This window comes from Epinephelus lanceolatus, chromosome 20, assembly GCF_041903045.1.
Source record: "Epinephelus lanceolatus isolate andai-2023 chromosome 20, ASM4190304v1, whole genome shotgun sequence".
Classification (NCBI taxonomy): domain Eukaryota; kingdom Metazoa; phylum Chordata; class Actinopteri; order Perciformes; family Serranidae; genus Epinephelus; species Epinephelus lanceolatus.
In genome coordinates this window covers 7,224,941-7,244,123 of record NC_135753.1, presented here as the reverse complement: position 1 = coordinate 7,244,123, position 19,183 = coordinate 7,224,941, and the positions used below count along the sequence as shown (strand labels likewise).

The following is a 19,183-nucleotide window of genomic DNA, read 5'->3' as shown; positions in this document are numbered from 1 at the left end:
TGAATCTGGTTTTGTTTTTGCAGCAAGCATGCGGGTTCGAGTACACGTCCAAACTGCAGCGAATGTTCCAGGACATTGGAGTCAGTAAAGACCTGAACGAACAGTTCAAGAAGCACCTGACCAACTCTGAGCCTCTGGACTGTAAGTAAATGCACACAGTTATTGGTTTTCAGGTAACTGACCTTAAACATGACCGAGAGAAACTGTATTTGGGACTTAATATCTCAGTCTGTCAGTGCGCTTCAGTTCCACCAACTCTGAAGATGCTCATAGTTTCACTGTAACTACGTGTGGCAAGAGCACTTAAACTCTGTTTGCTTTTTGGCACAGTTTGGAGTTTGTTTCACTCTTTGTAGGTGCTTTTAGAATTACACATTTTCTTTTTGTCTTATTTGTGCACGTTTAGTTGACGCAAAAGCTGTGTGATCCTGTTGTGAATTTGAGTTTCCAGTATATTCGGTCCTCCTTGCTAAAACTACTGCAGTCTGATACAACAGTGCTGCACTAAATCTTCCTTTCATGAATGCTAGTTTTAGCTGGGTTTACCTAATAAACTTTACTGTTACTCTTTGTGATCTTACTTCAGTATTTTTACTAGTATGTTAACAAATAGTGTTTTTATTTAATTTTAACTTAAATTTGAGGAAAAATAGACTGGACCCAGGTGTGTCAAAGGACATAAAATAAATCCCATAATTGAACTGACTCTGATGGTTCCTGTGTGTATTTTACAGTGGATTTTAGTATCCAGGTTCTCAGCTCTGGTTCTTGGCCTTTCCAGCAGTCCTGCACCTTCGCTCTGCCTTCTGAGGTAAGACCAGTTTAACGTATAAACATCTTATATTTCTCACTGTGCAGAGTTTAATGAGTAAAATCTACGGTATGATTTGAAGACTGAGGCTTCATTCTGTTCCTGCTTTGGGAGGAAAATGTGTTTTTGTGGCTGTGACTTGGTTCAGACCAGTGTGAGCAAGTGTTGACCTGCTGCAGCAGCTACAGATGCTTGTTGATAACATAGTTGAACCTTCCTCTATAAAGAGAAGGCTGTGGTTGGTTTCTTTTTTCTTCTAGAAATTTTAATTACAGAGACAATGCTTTAGTGTTTAAAGCTCACAACGAGTCATCAGTGTTGATGGTTTGGTTGTTACTGCACTTTATTCTCTTAACCAGGAGGACTCAATCTTGTATTTGATCCTCTGCAGTTTTATTGAGTGAACAGCAGTCATGTCATTGCAGTTAAAATGCTTTTATTCCCAGTTTTATAACCTTGCCGTAGCCGGAATTCTTACTTGAACCTTCTCTGTGGCCCCTCAAAGTCTGTGGACCTCAGTTTGAGAACCACTCCTCTGAACTCTTCTCCTTATCTCTCTTTGTGTGCAGCTGGAGCGAAGCTACCAGCGCTTCACAGCGTTTTACGCCAGCAGACACAGCGGCAGGAAGCTGACCTGGCTCTATCACCTGTCCAAAGGAGAGCTGGTCACCAACTGCTTCAAGAACAGGTGAGTGTGTTGTTACAGAGCTCACAGGTAGAGGGTGCCGTGTCCCTTTATTACAGCATCATATCAAACTGTTGACTCTGGACATCATTTCATGTTTGACAGGCAGGTCATAGTGATCTATCATTTTGTTGATTTACTTGGTATTTGGAGGTTGTTTATTATTCTTCTGAAGCATGTTTTCTTAGATTCTTGTATCAATGACCAGTAGTGAGGAACAGGCTGTGCAGTTTGAGTCTGTTTGAACCTGTTGTTGTTGTTGTTGTTGTTGTTGTTGTTTACAGGTACACACTGCAGGCCTCCACCTTCCAGATGGCCATCCTGCTGCAATATAACACAGAGGACAGTTACACCGTCCAGCAGCTCACGGACAGCACACAGATCAAAACTGTGAGAAACATTTAAACAACACATTCTCACAGTCTTAACCTTCTAAAACATGGTGACTTCATTTATTTATGTCCTCTTCAAAGGACAACAGGAGCTGTCTTTGGCTTCTACATTTTCCTTCATTTAGTAGAAATGTTGAATTCTTCCACTTGCTGACATTTTCTTTTATTTTCAGGACATTTTGGTTCAAGTTCTACAGATTTTGTTAAAATCAAAGCTGCTGGTGAGTAAAATCAAGTTTATCTGATCCTGTTTTTGGTCTTTTCCTTCTTTGTGTGTCACATTTTTCACGTTCAGTCTTAAAACTATGCATTGAACACACATTTACCTAATTTCAGTATTGCAGCATTTTAACATGTCGGTCTCTGGTCTCAGTAGGCAACCTGGTGTCTATTTTCATATCTTAAACACTTTCAACATGACACAGGTCTAACGGCTGAAATACATGGGGTGCGGGCACAACATGTCATGAAGGTGGGGTGGAGTGGGTTTTTTAACCTCCTACACAGACTCACAGTGGTGATGCAGTTGGTTATGGAGGGTTTGGAAGTGTAGACTATTAACTGGGACTGACGTAGTAAACTGTATCGTTTTAACAACATAATGCCTTGATATGATTCATTTCTTTTATATTTGAACTTAAAAAAACCCCACAATATTGCTCTGCTGCTTCATAATGCCTCTGGTACAATTAGGTTATTATTTTTGATTATTTCTAAACAGATTGTGCTTGATTTTTACACAGTTATGTGTAGTTTTTATCTGTTGGAGAGTCATGGAGCCATGTGTGGAGGGAAAGAAAAAAGACCAGCTGGATAAAAATAGAGAAGAGCTGCACGATGCCTGCATGTTGTGTGTACGGCTTCTGTGGTCAGTGTAGCAGCTTCAGTTGATTATAATGGACGTGCTCTGCTGCGGCAGATGTTTATTTCAGCTATAAATTGAATGATGTTAAATAAACATAAAGATAGGCCATGCAGAAAGATGTACATCTTGTAACACAGTGCTTTCTAAGATTGCTGTAATAAATTGTCCATCCATATCAAATCAGTTTATTAAAACTACTTACCAAAATAAAATCCCATATACCACTACAATAAAAATCAGAACATTTTGTTTTTATATTTTTAATCTTCATTTATGTGTGTAGATGAATAAATGAGCCTCCCCCAAAACTCACAGATTGTGATCATATTAAGGATTAAATTTCAAACTTTGCATCCTGTTTTAAGGCATGTGCATGTCAGACAGGTAGCAGAGTTCTTTCACCAATGACATGAAGTGTTAAAAAAATGAAGCTTTAAAAAAGAATTAGTTTTAAAATCGATGTAGTCTGAGAGAGAATACTTTTCCCTCGCTGGCATATCTTTTCTAACTCACTGCTCTCTCTTCTCTTCTTTTTCGGTCTTTTTCAATAATGTAAGCATCACTTAAACAGGAAAATGAATCAGTTTTGTTATTCCATGTCAGAAAGACTCTTGAACAAACAAAACGTGTCCTAACAGGTTATTTGCTATTCTCAGTTTGAACACCAGAGAGCGTAAAATAATAATTTCATGTGTGATTGGACTGAAAATTTGTCTTTTCTTCTCAGTAACGGGTGTGTAGCTTTCCTCATACTTCTGTTAAAAAATAATTCATTCTTTGGCAGTATTAAGAAAATCACAATTAACCAGCGGGTGTCTTACTGTATTTCAGTCAGACGTTTTTAGTTTAGATTTGTTTGTTTAAGACATTTCCTTTTAGCCTGGCTTTACCCTGAGGTGCCTCGTCAGTAGTGAGATCTTCACTCTGTTATTTTTTATTTATTGAAATGGCTTTTATTGTATTTTATGCTTTATTGTAATGTTTCGTCTTGCAGAATTCTATTTATTATCATCTATTCTTGTTTCTGTGTGGTGTTTTAACCTTGTGCGGTGAAGCACTTTGGGCTTTATGTTTTAGGAAATGTCCTTTATAGATAAAGTCGAATTGTCCTAAAGAGTTAATACAGTTTTGATGCATGTGAAGTTAACAGGAGGACTTTTACAGAGTTGCACAGTGTGTGGTGTGTGTGTCTAATTGGATCACTCACATCAGCTGATGTCTGTATGTCTGTCTGTCCAACAGGTGATGGAGGACGAGAATGCCAACGTGGACGAGGTGGAGTTCAAACCCGACACCGTCATTAAACTTTTCCTCGGATACAAGAAGTGAGCAGATGTTCCCGTTGCCACTCCACACGAACAGAAAGCTAAAAATTCATAACAGATGTCTTCCTGCAGGTTAAGGTTTCCCCTCTGACAGACCTTATTTTGTTTGTTTATCACAGTAAGAAGCTGAGGGTGAACATCAACGTCCCGATGAAGACAGAGCAGAAACAGGAGCAGGAGACGACTCACAAGAACATCGAGGAGGATCGAAAGCTCCTCATTCAGGTGATGGTTTACACCTCAACACAGAATATTGAAGATTTAAAATCATCTTCAGTCTTTATCCTGGTTGAGTTTACACAGTCAGGCTTTTATTTCAGCAGGATTTACTGTTCCAGTTTTTACAGATATCTTTACCTTAGCTAAGAGAGATAACCAACATTCACTGAGAAAGAAAAAGTCAGTCAGTCCCTTGCATGGAGATATTTATAATAAATTGATATGATAATAAACATGTAAATTGGAATGTATGTTGTGTTAAATTAGTACTGATGAACTGATGATGATGAGGGTGATGTATGGGGTTTGTAGGCGGCCATAGTGAGGATCATGAAGATGAGGAAGGTCCTGAAGCACCAGCAGCTTCTGGCTGAAGTTCTGAACCAGCTGTCGTCCCGATTCAAACCCCGAGTCCCCGTCATCAAGGTAAAACACACACACACACACACACACACACACACACTTAATTAGGGCTTTTTATAAATTCTAAATGTTTTTATGGCTCACATGTTTAATTTTCCTCATCTTCTCAGGTTGTTTTTTCTACTTTATGACACGTGATTGTCTGAAGCTTATGATGTTTCCCAAATCTGCTTAAAATGGACATCTTAGGCTTATTTCCTGTCACATGTAGAGTTACAATGTCAGATATACCAAAGTGTTAAATAATGAGGTGAATGTATGTTAAAGTAACTCCTGTGAACATAACCTTCAGGCTTCTGACTGCTGTGAATACTGTTTCCAACATTTGTTCTACTTTTGAGATAAGCTGACATCAGTTCCTGATGGATTTCTCTATGTGATCATTTGCTCCAGGCATGCTACTGCAAGTGTTTGCATTACATACACTGCTACATGTAGCTACATGCTAACATCAAGGAAACATGTAATTTAGGTCACTGTGTTATTAATATCTCCATGATTTCGGATCATATTCCTGCTGGAACATGTCCAGTTGTGATTGGTTATTTTTTTTACAGTACAAAGTGCTGCTCTACTGTGTTCAAGTCATTCCCCGGCTGCAGTGACAATACAGAGAAGCCGAGAGCAGGCCCCCAGGAACAACACTCAGACGCCGTTTACACGTTGCCGGCTATTTTCATAAACGGACATTTCACCGTCTCCGTTTTCAAAAAGATCTTCGTTTACACTTACCCGTGTATATATACACAAGAGCATGCCAAACCTGTAGGTGGCAGTGTAACGAGAAGCTCAAGCCTTCCATGTATCCATTGTCACCATAGCAACATAGGTCGCACTTTTTACACAGGCGCAAGTTCCGGCGCATACTGTGACGTGGGCTGCCTATAACTCTGTTTATCTCCATTTATCTCACTTTACATGCAAACACGCAACCGGAGTTTTCTAGAATCTCCACTCTGGCTGGAGTTTTTAGAAAGACTCGTTTTCAGAAGAGAACTCTCCATTTGCATGTAAACAAACGAAGGATGATGTCTCAGTTTATCAAAATCACCGTGTACATGTAAACGGCCTCTCAGCCTTGCTTCTAATTTATCCCAGAGGCACTTTTCAGCTGATTTCTAGCCGAAACTCAGAACATAAATTTAGTCTTGACCAGGTTAGGTTTGGTGCATAATTTATTATGGAGATCTCGCCAAGTTAAGAGAGCGGCCTTCGTAAGACAGAAAACCCCAGCTTTAGACTCAACATACCTTGCTAACCCCTAATGTCACTTCGTGGTACAGCCCTCTGGTGTATTAACACTGCAGCTTTTTGGTTTGTGTTCCTGGCCTCATATCAGTGTTTTGTCTCCCTCTTGTGGACAGAAATGCATCGACATCCTGATAGAGAAGGAGTACCTGGAGCGTGTGGATGGTGAGAAGGACACGTACAGCTACCTGGCCTGAACGCCGACCTCCCTCCCACCCGCCGGCTCTCCTCAGTTCTATTTGTTCTCTTCTTCTTCTTCTTTTTTTTTTTTTTTTTTTTTTTAATTATGTCTGAGTAATAAAGTGAGGATCCCTCTGAGCGGCAGACATGTTGTGAGTGTGTCGCTGATCATGTGACCGCCCTGATATGACAACCAACCAGTCAACATGAGGAGGGTGCGAACTTTCTGCTCTCCCTTCAATGATGAAGGAACAAAACACCTCTCCTGTTGAGACTGGGAAACCCCGTCTACACGCTCGCCTGTCCCGTCCCATCTGTAGGACTCAAATACAACACACTTCCTTGTTGTCATATTGTAAATAACAACCACAGACTCTAAGAAGAAAAAGAAACCCTACTCCCTTCTTTACATAGCTCAAACATAATGAATTAGCCTACAGCCAATCAGAGGAGAGCCGCATCCAAAGGTTTCTGCATGCTACTGCCTACCTGCTCCACAGTGACCACAAAAAGATTAAAAAGTAAAAATAAAAGTCGAGTCACTGGGCAGCCGACGCAGTCCACCGTATGATGACACAAAATCAACGCCGGTCCTGTAATTAAAGTCTGCGACCGAACCAGAGGAGGAGGTGGTGAGTTTAGAGCCGCCATGATGCTTCTTTATCTGCTGAAGTTGTCTCAGTTTTGGTTTGAGGTCGGTTGGGTTCATGCAGGAGGCCTGTTTCATTACTGAACGGTGGACATTTGTATAGTGTGGTTCATTTTCTAAATGTGTGATAAATAAAAACAAGGAAAGATTTCTTTAAACGCTCGCTTCTCCTGAGACTCTGTTCACACCTGAGACATTGACACACCTGTTCCCACCCTTATCTTTAGCTGTGTTTAGATTTTAACATTCTGCTGCTTAAAGTTTCTTTTCTGAAGTTGGTTTTGATTGACAGATTGTGGCCTTACTTAAAGGGACAGTTCACCCCAAAATTAAAAATACATTTTTCCTCTTACCTGTTGTGCCATTTATCAGTCTAGATTGTTTTGGTGTGAGATGCAGTGTTGGAAATATCGGCTGTACAGATGTCTGTCTTCTCTCCAATACAGTTGAACAAGATGGCCCTCAGCCTGTGGTGCTTTCCAGAAATCATGACCAGGGGCCTCATGTACAAAGGGTGCGTACGTACAAAAACGTGGCGTACGTCCTTTTCCACGGCAAAGTTCAGATGTATCAAGAGTGAAATGACCGTGGAAATGTGCGGTGCCTCACGCCAACTTCATGGCTGGCGTACGCACGTTTCTACAGCTGTTGATCCTTGGGCGACACTTAGAGGTGATGCTGAGAAGCTGTTAGAATAAATAAATGTGAAAACAATTAGTCCTCAGAGTGATGTGCACATCAGAGAAACATCAACAATTAACACTGATGTACAATTAACACAGCCGCGTGTCTGCAATTAGATGAGTGGATATAAAAGCATGCGCAAAGTGGTGCCGAAAATACCGTTAACAACAACGGCTGCTTTAGCTGTATTAGAAGATTTGTAAATGGCGCAATACGAAGAGAGCGTGTGTTCAGAGACAGATGGCACTGGCTCATCAGCTGCTTTAGGTTCCCGAGGCCAATCCTCCTGGAACTGTGCGCAGAGCTGCAGCCGGCAGCGCGACACGGCGAGGAGCCATGCGCTGCCTGCATCCATACAGGTTCTGACCACACTGGGGTTCCTTAGCTCCAGGGTCATTCCAGAGGGAGCTGGCCGACCGATCGGGACTGTGCCAGTCGACCCTGAGCCGAGCCATGCCAGCTGTGTGGGACGGAATTATCCGCATGTCAGCCAGGTATATCAAATTCCCATACAATGCAGCTTAATAGGCCAACATTAAAGCGCAATTTGCAGCGACAGCCGGTTTTCCTGACGTTATCGGAGCTATCGACTGCACACACATGACTACAGTATAAAAGCACCATCACAGGATGAATTTGTTTGTCAACAGGAAGCATTTTCATTCGATCAATGTACAGATCTTATGTGATGCGCAAATGCAATTAATCAACATTGTGGCGAGGTAGCTTGGTTTAACGCACGATTCATACATTCTGAGTAACAGCATGGTTGGGAACAGACTACTAGCTGGCACTGTGCATGATGGGTGGCTTCTTGGTGAGTAAATAATTTATTTGTTTAATTGTCCTAATATTAATCCCCCTGATGCGCACTGAGCATGTGCGCCCCCAAATATTATCCTGTCTTCACAGCATCAGTACTAGTCAGTGGTTAAAAGTTAGTGACTTGCTGTTTTTTGCTGGTTAAACTACAGCTTCAGAGCTTTCTAACAAGACCCTGATTGTCTCTGTGTGTAAAGTACTCATGTCAATAAACCCGTGCGTAAAGTGTGACATTTCTTAATCAGCCACACCTTTTCCCCGGCGCACTTCTGCATTCATTTACAACAATAGTGTGTGATCCGTGTAAGTGGTGTATAAAATTAACAAATGGAAACTGGAAATCCAGTTCACATAATTATTTGTCTGCTTTCAACTGACCCCAGGCGACTCTCTGTTCAAACGGGGTGAGCTCCTCCTCTCCTGTCCCCCCGCCTGTTTCAGCCACACTTTGGCGGTGGGCAGCCGTCCTCCGCTTCACGTCCACTTTAATGTCGGACCACTTCTTTTTTAATTCTGCGTGGGTACGCTTTTCTGTCCCCACAGCATTGACAGGCTCACACACACTCTCCCACTCACTCCGCTTACGTTTTGTATTGATGCCAGAGGACAGCGTGCCAAAAAGTAGCCTACATTTTTGCGCGCCTCCACTTCAGTGAGCGTCTGCAATTCGCATTCTGTGAGGTTTTTCTTTTTTCCCGTCTTACTCATTCTTTTGTTTTAGTTTTCTGATCGTGCAGAGAGGGGAATCTCAGGTGCAGGGTTCATTTAAATATGATTTGCATATTTAAATGTGGGAGTGGACAGGGAGGGGTCAGGTACTCCAACATGTGCGCTCAATTCCACGTTGATTGGGATGTACAAAGGAAATGTGCTTGGATTCATGTGTACGCACAGATTCATACATCTGGATATTTTTGTGCGTACGACGTTTTCTGGATTTAAGCGTACGCCATGTTTCAGTAGGAAATCCACGCAAGTCTTTGTACATGAGGCCCCTGGTCACTGAAGTTGTGAGCAGTTTCATGTTGGAACTATTTTCTTTCTACCGAACTACACCTGCCAACTGTATCACCGCGCTGAAGGAAGCGTGCATCAAAAGGCAAGCGCTTGTGACAGCACGAGATGGAAACGTTAATGGCGTCCTCTTTGGCTGAGCCAAGGAGGTTATAAAGAGAAGTCATGGCATCATATCATTGGGGTAAAACATATACATCGAAATCTAGTCTGCACCTGCTGAAAGGCTTAATAGGTGGCACACTATCATAGGTGTCTGCAGACGGCCTTGAGTCAGAATATATTTCACGCTAAAAGTAAAGATATGGGTAAGAATTACAATTCTGCCATTATTGTAAAGGTCCTTAACAAAAGACTATAAATACTTTCTATATGCAAACATTCTGGCCGCCATCCAACTGTGTGCACCCAAAGAACTCCTGAGTGGACACTGTCCCTTTATTTCTAGTGCTGTCTGCAGTAACCCTCCAACATAGCAGCTCTAGGTACATGTGCACGTGTCACACCCCAAAGCTTCCACTGGGGTCAAAGACTGTGCCCTAGCCTGGGTTGTAATGTTAGCTAGCTCAGCAGTGCTAGGTGAGCTAGTAGTAGATGCACGCTTTCTTCTGTGTGGTGATCCGGTTGGTGGGTGTCATTTGGTAGATAGAAAATAGTTCCTACATCAAACTGCAAGGTCTGTGGATTATCTTGTGTAACCAAGTCATGATTTCTGGAAAGAGACATCACTGTTGAGTTTTTCAAATGTATTTTTTTGGCACTTTAAACACCTCAAGCAGAGTGCCACCAGGTCCACATATTGGAGAGAAGGCAGACATCTCTACAGCTGATAGCGCCAACACTCTGCAACTCACAGCAAACAATCTAGACTGATAAACAGCACTACAGGTAAGAGGAAGCTTGTGCTTTTGATTTTGGGGTGTACTGTCCCTTTAACCAGAGTTTCTGTTTTATATTTCAATATGATACATTGACAGTTACTGCTTCTATCCATACTGTCTGTGAAAAGATCCTTTTTGGTGTGCAACAGAAAAAGATGGAGACGAAAATTGACATGGTTCTGAACAGCTTCGTTAGAAAGTTGAGCTGAAGATATGAGGCCTCGTACGATGATGCAGATCCTCACTTGATGTGACTCAGACTTCTGAAGCCTCATTAGCTTCAGCTCAACTTACCACAAAGGGGGAGGTTGTTTGTGAAATGTGCCAGAAAGGTGTGGAAGAAGTAAAAGTATAAAAATGTGTTAAATAACTAAATTTGTCCACAGGGTCACAAAAAAGTTGAATCAATTTAGTGACAGGCTCTTGAGAAGTATGAAAACATCTTAAACACCATTAATTTGGCAAGTGTAATCTGCTGAGTCTCAGATATAGACAGATAACTTCATACTGTTTTGTTGTATTTGTAAGCTAATTTTGTACAGCTCACAGTAAAAATACAGTATTTAAAAAGTTTTCAAACATATGGAACACCAGGTTTGAGGTATTGAATTTTGAAGCTTGTCCCTGTTTTACATATCAATCTGGTTTTAGACACTCATGCACGAGTCTCATCTTCACTCACACAGTTGAACTATGAATGGAAACAGGAACAGGCTTAATGAAAAGGTTTAGTGACTTAAATAAATATTTATGACATCATGTAATATGGCATTTTTATAAAATGCTTTTGCTTCTTTATGATATACTACACTACTCAAAAAATGAAGGGAACACTGAATCACCACAGTATAAAACCAAGTCAGTTAAACTTCAGGGATATCGATCTGTCCATTTAGGAAGCACAGGTGATGGTGCAAATGAAATAAATCAAAGTGACGACAGGCAAAAGCAAGACAACCCCTAGAAAGGGAATGGTTTTACATGTGGTGTCCACAGACAGTTTCTCTCTCCTTATCCTTCCTGACTGATTCTTCTCTAGTTTTGTGTTCTGCTAGTGTCCTTGTCACTACTGGTAGCATGAGGTGGTACCTGCAGTCCAATCAGGTAACACAGGTAGTCCAGGTCCTCCAGGATGGCACATTCATATGTGCGGTTGCAAGACGGTTTGCTGTGTACAGCACAGTCTCAAGAGCATGGAGGAGGGGACCAGCAATTACACGAGGAGAGCTGGACAGGGCCGTAGAAGGGCATCAACCCAGCAGCAGGACCAGTATCTGCTCCTTTATGCAAAGAGGAACAGGAGCACTGCCAGAGCTCTACAAAATGACCTCCAGCAGGCTGCTGGTGTGCATGTTTCTGACCAAACTGTCAGAAACAGACTCCACGAGGGTGGCGTGAATCTAATTTGAGATCTGATGTGTGATTTAAGTGTTCCCTTTATTTTTATGAGCAGTGTATTCTGACATTTTTTTTTTTTGACATTTTCAAGACATACTACACTCTGACCTTTTTTTTTTTTAACATTTTTTTGAAATTGTATAGACACACTTCTGACATCTTTCCTGAAACTTTTATGAAATACTATACTGACAGTTTTAAAAATTAATTTTCTAATGACAGTTTGTCTGCATACTATTCTGGCATTTATCATGAAATATTTTTGACCCACTACACATGACATTTTTCCTGATTATTATCATTGGAAAACTTCAAAGTCAGTGAGTAGTGGCACTGACGCTAGATAGCCAGAGCCATTCATAAGACAGCTGTTCTGCTGCTGGAGAACCTCACAGATGCCACACAGTCAGTAAAATCACACTACTTCTCTGTTCCTCTCATCAACAGATCTAATGAGTGTTGGAGCGGGCACAACTAGCGATATGCAAACCCTGTATAAGTACGTTTCTACTTTTATTCTTGTTTACTTGTGGGAGTGGAAACAAGGCTGGTGCATGTGTGCCCAGCTCCACAATGATTGACATTGTAAAACAGGAAAAAGCTATAAAATGTAATACCTCAGAAAAATGGCTTTTAAGACATTTTAAGACTTCTTAGATTCTGTATTTTGCACTATAAGCTGCACAGAACTAGCCTTAAAATACAAATCAACCATAGCAAAAGAGTCTGGAGTTATTTGGCTGTCTCTGACACTCAGAGGGTTAAAAATCAATGTGACTTCAGTGAGCCAATCAATCGACTGGGATCGGATCTGACTATGTGATCATAACAATGTTCAGTTATTATTTGAATGTGCCCGTATGAGCAGATAGAGATAAGGGTAACCATAGTTAGAGGAACACCAGAAATTCAAAGTTAAGGGCAGTTACTTCTCACCTCACAGTCCGGTTTAAACCGGATTTGTAGGTTTAAATAAAAACAAACAGGTAAAACAAGACCATTTATAATATTTTAATCTGCATCACTTTGAACAACAAAATCCCTGTAAACATTACAAAATCAGCACCTGTGTCATCGGAGGAAAAAAGTGGTCCAGGTTTGACAAGAAGAAGAGTGAAACGTTAACGCAGGCAGATGTCTGACACGATAAATAACCTGCAGTTTAGATTTAACAAGGGCTGGGTAACACGTGTTTTCAGTTTAAGAAATCATTTTCTATTTTGACATGTAAGGTTTTTTTTTTTTTACCCCCACATTCACTGATGTTCAAAAACTTTTAGAAACATGGATAATTTAGAGGTGGGTTTTGTTTCTGGTTGGCTCTTTATTGTTACCCAGCCCTCCAATCACAGATAGAAACACGAACCTTTGAGAGTTACAAAAGTTGCTGGTTCTTTATCATCCTGCACTCGAAAAAGTTTTTTAACATCAGAGAATCTTTAAAGAAACTCCACAGGAGCTGACTTCACAGACACATCAATTTATCAGTGTAAGCTGCTGCTGCTGCTGCTGCTGCAGGGTTTCTTTTGGGATGAATCACTGGTTTACACTTGGGTAGGCTCATTTAAATCAGCAGTAAAAAGGTTTAAACAAAAGGGTTCCTACACATTTCTGTTGGAAATGTTCACACTTTCGGGTCTCCAGATTGCGGTCACAACATCGTATTAGCTATTTTCATGCACATACATGTCACTACGTCTGAGGAGTCAATATGGGGAATCTCTTTCCCAAAACTTTTCCTGACCTGGAAAAAACTCTGAGTTTATTTTCCAAACAGCTCAGGACATGTGTAGGAACCCCCAATAGAGAAGCACCAGGTTTCAGAGCCCCTGAATGTCTTTTCATCCATCAACTACAGACATCACAGCACCATGAGACGTCCCTCGGTCTGTCTCTGTGAAGTTTGTAATAAATTACAGGTGTAAAGTAAGAAGGTGGAGATCAAACAGCAGGAAGATGGAGAAGAAGATGAAGAAAAAGAGGCAGGTATTGCTTCAAGTGGGCCAGACACCTTGCTGACAGTCTGTGGTATTCTTCTAAGCACCAGAATTCACATCAGAAAAGAGAAAAAGAGTCAAAGTGTGATTGTTGGTACGTTATTAAAAGGCCTATTTAACAAGAGGAATTCTCTGAAAACTATTAAGATAATATTTATACTGATTGGACATCACTTGGAGGAGGCGGTACAGTCCTCTCAATGGAGGAGGAAAGAGTCAGAGAGCATCTCTGTGGGAGGGTGGGGTTAAAACTTCTTCATGCAGAAAGTTAAAAATCAGACACCTGGCTGATCTACACATGGGACTGTTGACTGGTGAGTGTTCTGTTAAGGACTCAAGGCACAGCAGAGAGTGGGACTACAAACCTAACATCCCCATCACACACTCACTGTGCTCTTCTCATACTTAAAGGGTAACTTGTGTCTTTTACCACCTGAACCCTATTTTCCCGTGTTTTTGAGTCTATATGACAGGAGCAATAATCAGGTCCAGTATTGAGAGAGGGCTGCAGACGGCAGCAGCCAAATAGGCTGCAAAGTAACATTAATGGGCAATTGTGCATCTACAATATGTGTCCTCTACAAGTGTTTGTTTTTGACACCGACAGGCTCAGATTGTTATTTTAAGTGTCAACATTATGAAAAGGAGACAGACCTTTTTGTTAAAGAGTAGGATCCTTTTTGTTTAACCAGAAACAGACATGAAATTGCTATCACCAAACACACCAGACTCCATTTTAATTCACAGTAATTTTATCAATTGTAAAACACCCTTAATTCTCAGTTAGATGTGAAAATATGCTGCTCTATACACAATAACATTACTGTGTATTTAAATGGAGTCTGGTGGGTTTGGCGATGGAGATTCCAGGGCTGTTTCTGTTTAAGCGAAAATGATCTTACTCCTTAACAAAAGGGTCTTTCTCTGTAGGGGTCCTTTCTATAATGTTGTCAGACACTTAGAGTAACAATCTGAACCTGTCAGTAGCAGGTGGACGTAACCTGAGGGTGCAGTAACTCCCCGAATGATTGCATGTGGCAGCCTGTTTCGCAGCTGCCGGCTGCAGCGCTCTAACTCAGTGTTGCCAACTCTATTCCAATGAAAGTAGCTGACACAAGCTCCTAGAGTTGCAAAAAGTTGCAAAATGACATCATAATATGCTCATTTGCATACTAGTGACATCATCGCACATTAGCAGAATCATTAAAACTTTGCTGAATTAGATTCAAGACAAAAACCCTCAACAAAACATTTGAAGGACATGTGCACCACTTTCTCACTTCTAATCCAGAGAGCGAGAGCGTCCGCGTAACCATAGAAACTCACTACAACTAAACATCCCCAGTGAGCAGCGTCTCTTCTCCTCCTGCCTGTCTCACACCTACTGTATACAGGTGGGAGGAGAGAGGGAGAAAGATGTACAGGCGTTGATGGCGGAAGAGCCGTGGACTGCCATTACTCTGAGCAGCATGCATGGGAATGAATTATAATACATTTCTCTTTTTTCCTGATGGTCTGAGTGGGTAGCTAAATTTGTCGCTAGTTGCTTTGTCGTAATGAAGTCGCTGAACCAGTCTGAAAAGCAGCTAAACCTTGCGAAAAAGTCCACGAGTTGGCAACACTGCTCTCACTCAATACTGGACCAATCTCAAAATCTGCTGTTCCCAGTAGTGAAATAAAAACATGGGAAAATATGATCCAGGTTATACACTTACCATTTAAAATAAGCAACAGATGAACTGATAATGAAACTAATTTGTTGCAGCCCTGTAAGAAACAAACTATGCTCTTTAGCGGCTGATTATAACAAAGACACCATGTTTGATAAACGTGAGCTATCACTGAACAGTGGACAGTTTCTACAGTGGAGCACAGGAGCGCAGATGTAGAAAACAAACTGGGCCGAGTCAGTGCGAGCAGAGCACAGCGCTGCTGGGGAAACTTTGACCGGAGAGACGATAGGAGAGACAGCACAGCGTCAGAAGAGAACATGAATGAAAACCTTCATCATTATCTGTGTGGTTTATCTGTTGAGTTGCTAAGAAGCAGCACTGCTCATGGAGGAGAGCAGCACATGTTTCATGACAGGAAACTCAAACTACAGCCAGACAAATAGGTTCAAAGTGTTTGTCTGGTGGGTTGAGTTTCCTGTTGTGGTGAAGTAGTGCTGGTTTTGTGTTTTCACAGTAGCACCTGAAGCAGAGGCGGCGTCACAAAGCAGAGTCATCCCCAGAAACAGAAACATGGAGGCGACTTGTGTTTATAAGCTGTTAATAAATATCCAGCTGTGTGAAAATGTGCCTGAGACCTGATCACATGTTTGCTGGTGTTTTAAGTGACAGGATGTGATGTCCTGTCACAGCATGACCTTAACTGAAATGATAAAACAGGGTTTCTTCCAGTGGGCTCCAAAGGCCTCGTGAGGTCTATAAAAAAGTTTCTCTCTGACTGACACTTGCTTCTAATTTCCTTTTTCCCCCCTCAAACTAATTTGATAAATCAAGTCATGGTTTCAGTCATTTTTTAAAGCAAAATAACACCAAAATTTGCTGGTTTCTAACTTGTCAAATGTTATTTGTTATTATAAACTGAATATTTGGAGGTTTTGAACTGTTGGTCAGACAAAACAGGACTTCTAAAGAAGTCCAACATTTGCTTTTATGTCCTCTATTCTCTCATTCTAAGTGGTTTTAATGTTGAAGCTTTTAATCACATTATTTTCAGCCTCCCTCCCTAAAGAAAGCAGAAGGAGGACAAATATTGCACATGATGTCTCATGCCTGACGCCTACGCATTCTGAAGCAACTTTGGAAACTCTGACTGTGAATATCAAGGAACAAACTCTTCATTCTGCTTTTTATCATTGTAAACTGAGTATCTTTGGGTTTTGGATTGTTGTTCAACATTTTAACTATTTTCTGACATTTTATGGGCCCAACAATTCACTGATTAACCAAGAAGTACTGAACTGGTTAAATGATAAAACTAACCATTAGTTTAAGGCCTCAATTAAAGGCAAAGTTTGGTTCAGATTTCTTTAAATACACATACAAAATATACTTTAGTAACACACTTTTGTTTTAAGTCAAACAAATGTCCACTGATTAAATGTACAGCTGGAACTAGTATTTGTTCTCAGCAGGGTTTCCTACGCATTCTTTTATTCATGGTGGTTTGCCCCAATAAAACATTGCCGCCACTAACAGATTTTCTATATTTGGAGCGGGACTGTTTATTAGGAGCGCTACTGAAACATATATAATCCAGTTGGATATTTACAGCACCTCACTGTCAAAGCACAGAGCATACTCGGGACAGAGAGCACATCAGGCACGCTGACAGTGAAACCTAACCTTTGATTCTGCTGGGTTTAAAAGTTTATATCAACTTGTTGCAGCAGCTCCTCTAATCTTTCCATCTGATCTGATTTGAACATATACAGCTTTTAATGAAAACAGATATTTTCCTCTACGTTTTAAACCTCTTGTCCACACAAACAGAGTTCTGGATCACCAAAACTGAGATTTTTGAAAACGCCTTGAGATGCACAGTTTTCAGAACTCTGCTTTCTTTGTATCTGTGTAATATAGAGAATTTGGGAAACGATGTAATCTCTTTAATTTCCTCATGCTCATTGTTGCTTTGTGTAATGAGCATGAGCTAGAAACAACAACAACAATGGCAGCTACCAGTTTGTTTACGTTTTATTAGCAGTGTTTGGTCTAATGATAACTTTACACTTAAAACACAGTATCCCGGCATGACTTCATAGATGAACAGAGGCATCTGCTGTCTACAGTTTAGAGCCCGCTAGAAACAACGGTTTTGGATCAGGCACAGTCGAAACCAGCAGATGGTGGGACAGTTTGGAGAACTGGACTGTTGTCAATGAGGAGTGGAAGGAAAACTCTCACATGTCCCAAACATCAATAGAATCTTTAAGTGAGCTCCTTCAACCTTATCTTAAAGGGTAATCAATGCTAATGAACTCTCCAGCAGGTGTTTTGGTAACACTAGCCTGCAGACTTCACTACCTTTATGAGAGAAAGAGACATGACAGGTAACGCCAGGTAATGTGTTCTAGTGTGGACAGAGTTATTTTGTAAAATGAGAAATATCTGTTTACATACAGACAAGGCCTTAATAATTTCATCTATTTATGATGTAGTCAAATAAAAAGTCACCTAAAAATGGTTTTAATGTACTAATTTGTTTGAGCAACAGAACACAAAATATTAAGTTTATAACAAAGCTTTTTCAGAAAAACTGAAAATCCCTGGAACCAGTAGATGTTTGGCATCCCCCCCCCCCCTCAAAACTTGTCTTTGTCGCTCTAAAAGTTGTGAAAATGTGTGTTGGATCTGGCGTGATGCTGCTTTGTGAGTGGCCTCCTGTTTAACAGACAGACAGTGATCTGGCACTCTGAGGAGTGTGTGGCTGGTTCAGTTGTATAAAAACACAACATGACAACTGACCCACATGTGGCACACGGTACAAACACAGAGTCCAGATGGTTAAGTTGTGAAAGCAGCTGGTGGAGGATTCTGGTCCCTGAAGCTTTAACTGAAAAGCCAGTTTGAAACAGACTGTTGTGGGTTTGTCTCCTCTCGCTGTAAAAGATTTACTGTTTAGATTTAAAAAAAAACGTCAACGTGATCTGCACCTTCAGCTGAGGGAAGATTTATGAATCCAAGACTCCTGCCTCGACAGAAGAGGAAGATTTGTTGACGGGAAGATTCACAAGAAGAAAAATGAGAAACAGATATGAAAAGTATTTTTTTAAAAAAAGACCAAGGTGCCAAAAAAAAAAAAAAAACACAGCATCAAAATTCTGCTTCAAATATTCCCAGTTTTCCTGAAGCTTTCTAGCATTTTGACAAGTTGTCTGGATTTCCTGAAGTGCAGGTGTGTTTGTTTGTGTATGAGTGTAAGGCCTTTGTGTCGTTGATCCACAGGAGGTAGAAGAAGTCTGAGTCAGGCGATCTCCATCTCCCGCTCGATCCCTACGTACTTCAGAGCATCAGCCTGGCTGTACCTGACACACACAAACAGGAACAGCAACGTCACTTCAGGAGGTTTTAAGGCATTATCAGGTGCAAAAGTGCTGCTCTGACTGAACTCATTTGGTCTAAATTCTTGTACTTATTGTTGCCTGAAATTATTACAAAATATTTTTTGCTATATTAAAGGAACAGTGAGTAGGATTTAGGGGGATCTAGTGGCATCTAGTGGTGAAGACTGCAGATTTCAACTGGCTGAAACTTCTCCCGGTTAGAATTCCTTAAGTGTTCATTGTTCAGGAATTTTTTTTACCAGGAGCTGAATTATCTGCAGGGGTCTCTTCCTCTCCACAACAGTCGATTTAAACCATTAAAAAAAACGAATAAGCAGTTTCACGATAAAAAACACTGTTTTGTTTTGTTTTTTAAACGTTCTTGTCGCAGAGGGGCTACTAACTAGGATGGCCCTATCTAGAGCCAGTGTCTGGGCCACTGTAGAAACAGCGGTGCAACATGGCGATCTCTGTGGATGTGCACCCACTTCTCATGTAGATATAAACGCCCTATTCTAACGTCACGTAAACACAATA

The 19,183-nt window shown here is 40.9% G+C and overlaps 2 protein-coding genes across 3 annotated transcripts in view; one reads left to right on the top strand and one right to left on the bottom strand.

Annotated features, from left to right (window-relative positions):
- LOC117264677 (cullin-1) overlaps window positions 1-6,955 on the top strand; it is a 36,960-nt gene extending 30,005 nt beyond the window's left edge. Inside the window, exons 14-22 of the mRNA XM_033638831.2 lie at window positions 24-141; window positions 735-811; window positions 1,381-1,499; window positions 1,781-1,886; window positions 2,062-2,109; window positions 3,996-4,078; window positions 4,198-4,303; window positions 4,610-4,723; window positions 6,085-6,955. Coding sequence (XP_033494722.1) covers window positions 24-141; window positions 735-811; window positions 1,381-1,499; window positions 1,781-1,886; window positions 2,062-2,109; window positions 3,996-4,078; window positions 4,198-4,303; window positions 4,610-4,723; window positions 6,085-6,165 — 852 coding nt within the window. The 3' untranslated portion in view covers window positions 6,166-6,955. The remainder of the gene's footprint in view (window positions 1-23; window positions 142-734; window positions 812-1,380; window positions 1,500-1,780; window positions 1,887-2,061; window positions 2,110-3,995; window positions 4,079-4,197; window positions 4,304-4,609; window positions 4,724-6,084) is intronic.
- A 5,638-nt stretch (window positions 6,956-12,593) lies between these two features.
- ezh2 (enhancer of zeste 2 polycomb repressive complex 2 subunit) overlaps window positions 12,594-19,183 on the bottom strand; it is a 31,819-nt gene continuing 25,229 nt past the window's right edge. For both annotated transcript variants that reach the window (XM_033638816.2, XM_033638817.2), the window contains exon 19: window positions 12,594-18,628. In XM_033638816.2, the coding sequence (XP_033494707.2) occupies window positions 18,568-18,628 (61 nt within the window). In that variant the 3' untranslated portion in view covers window positions 12,594-18,567. The remainder of the gene's footprint in view (window positions 18,629-19,183) is intronic.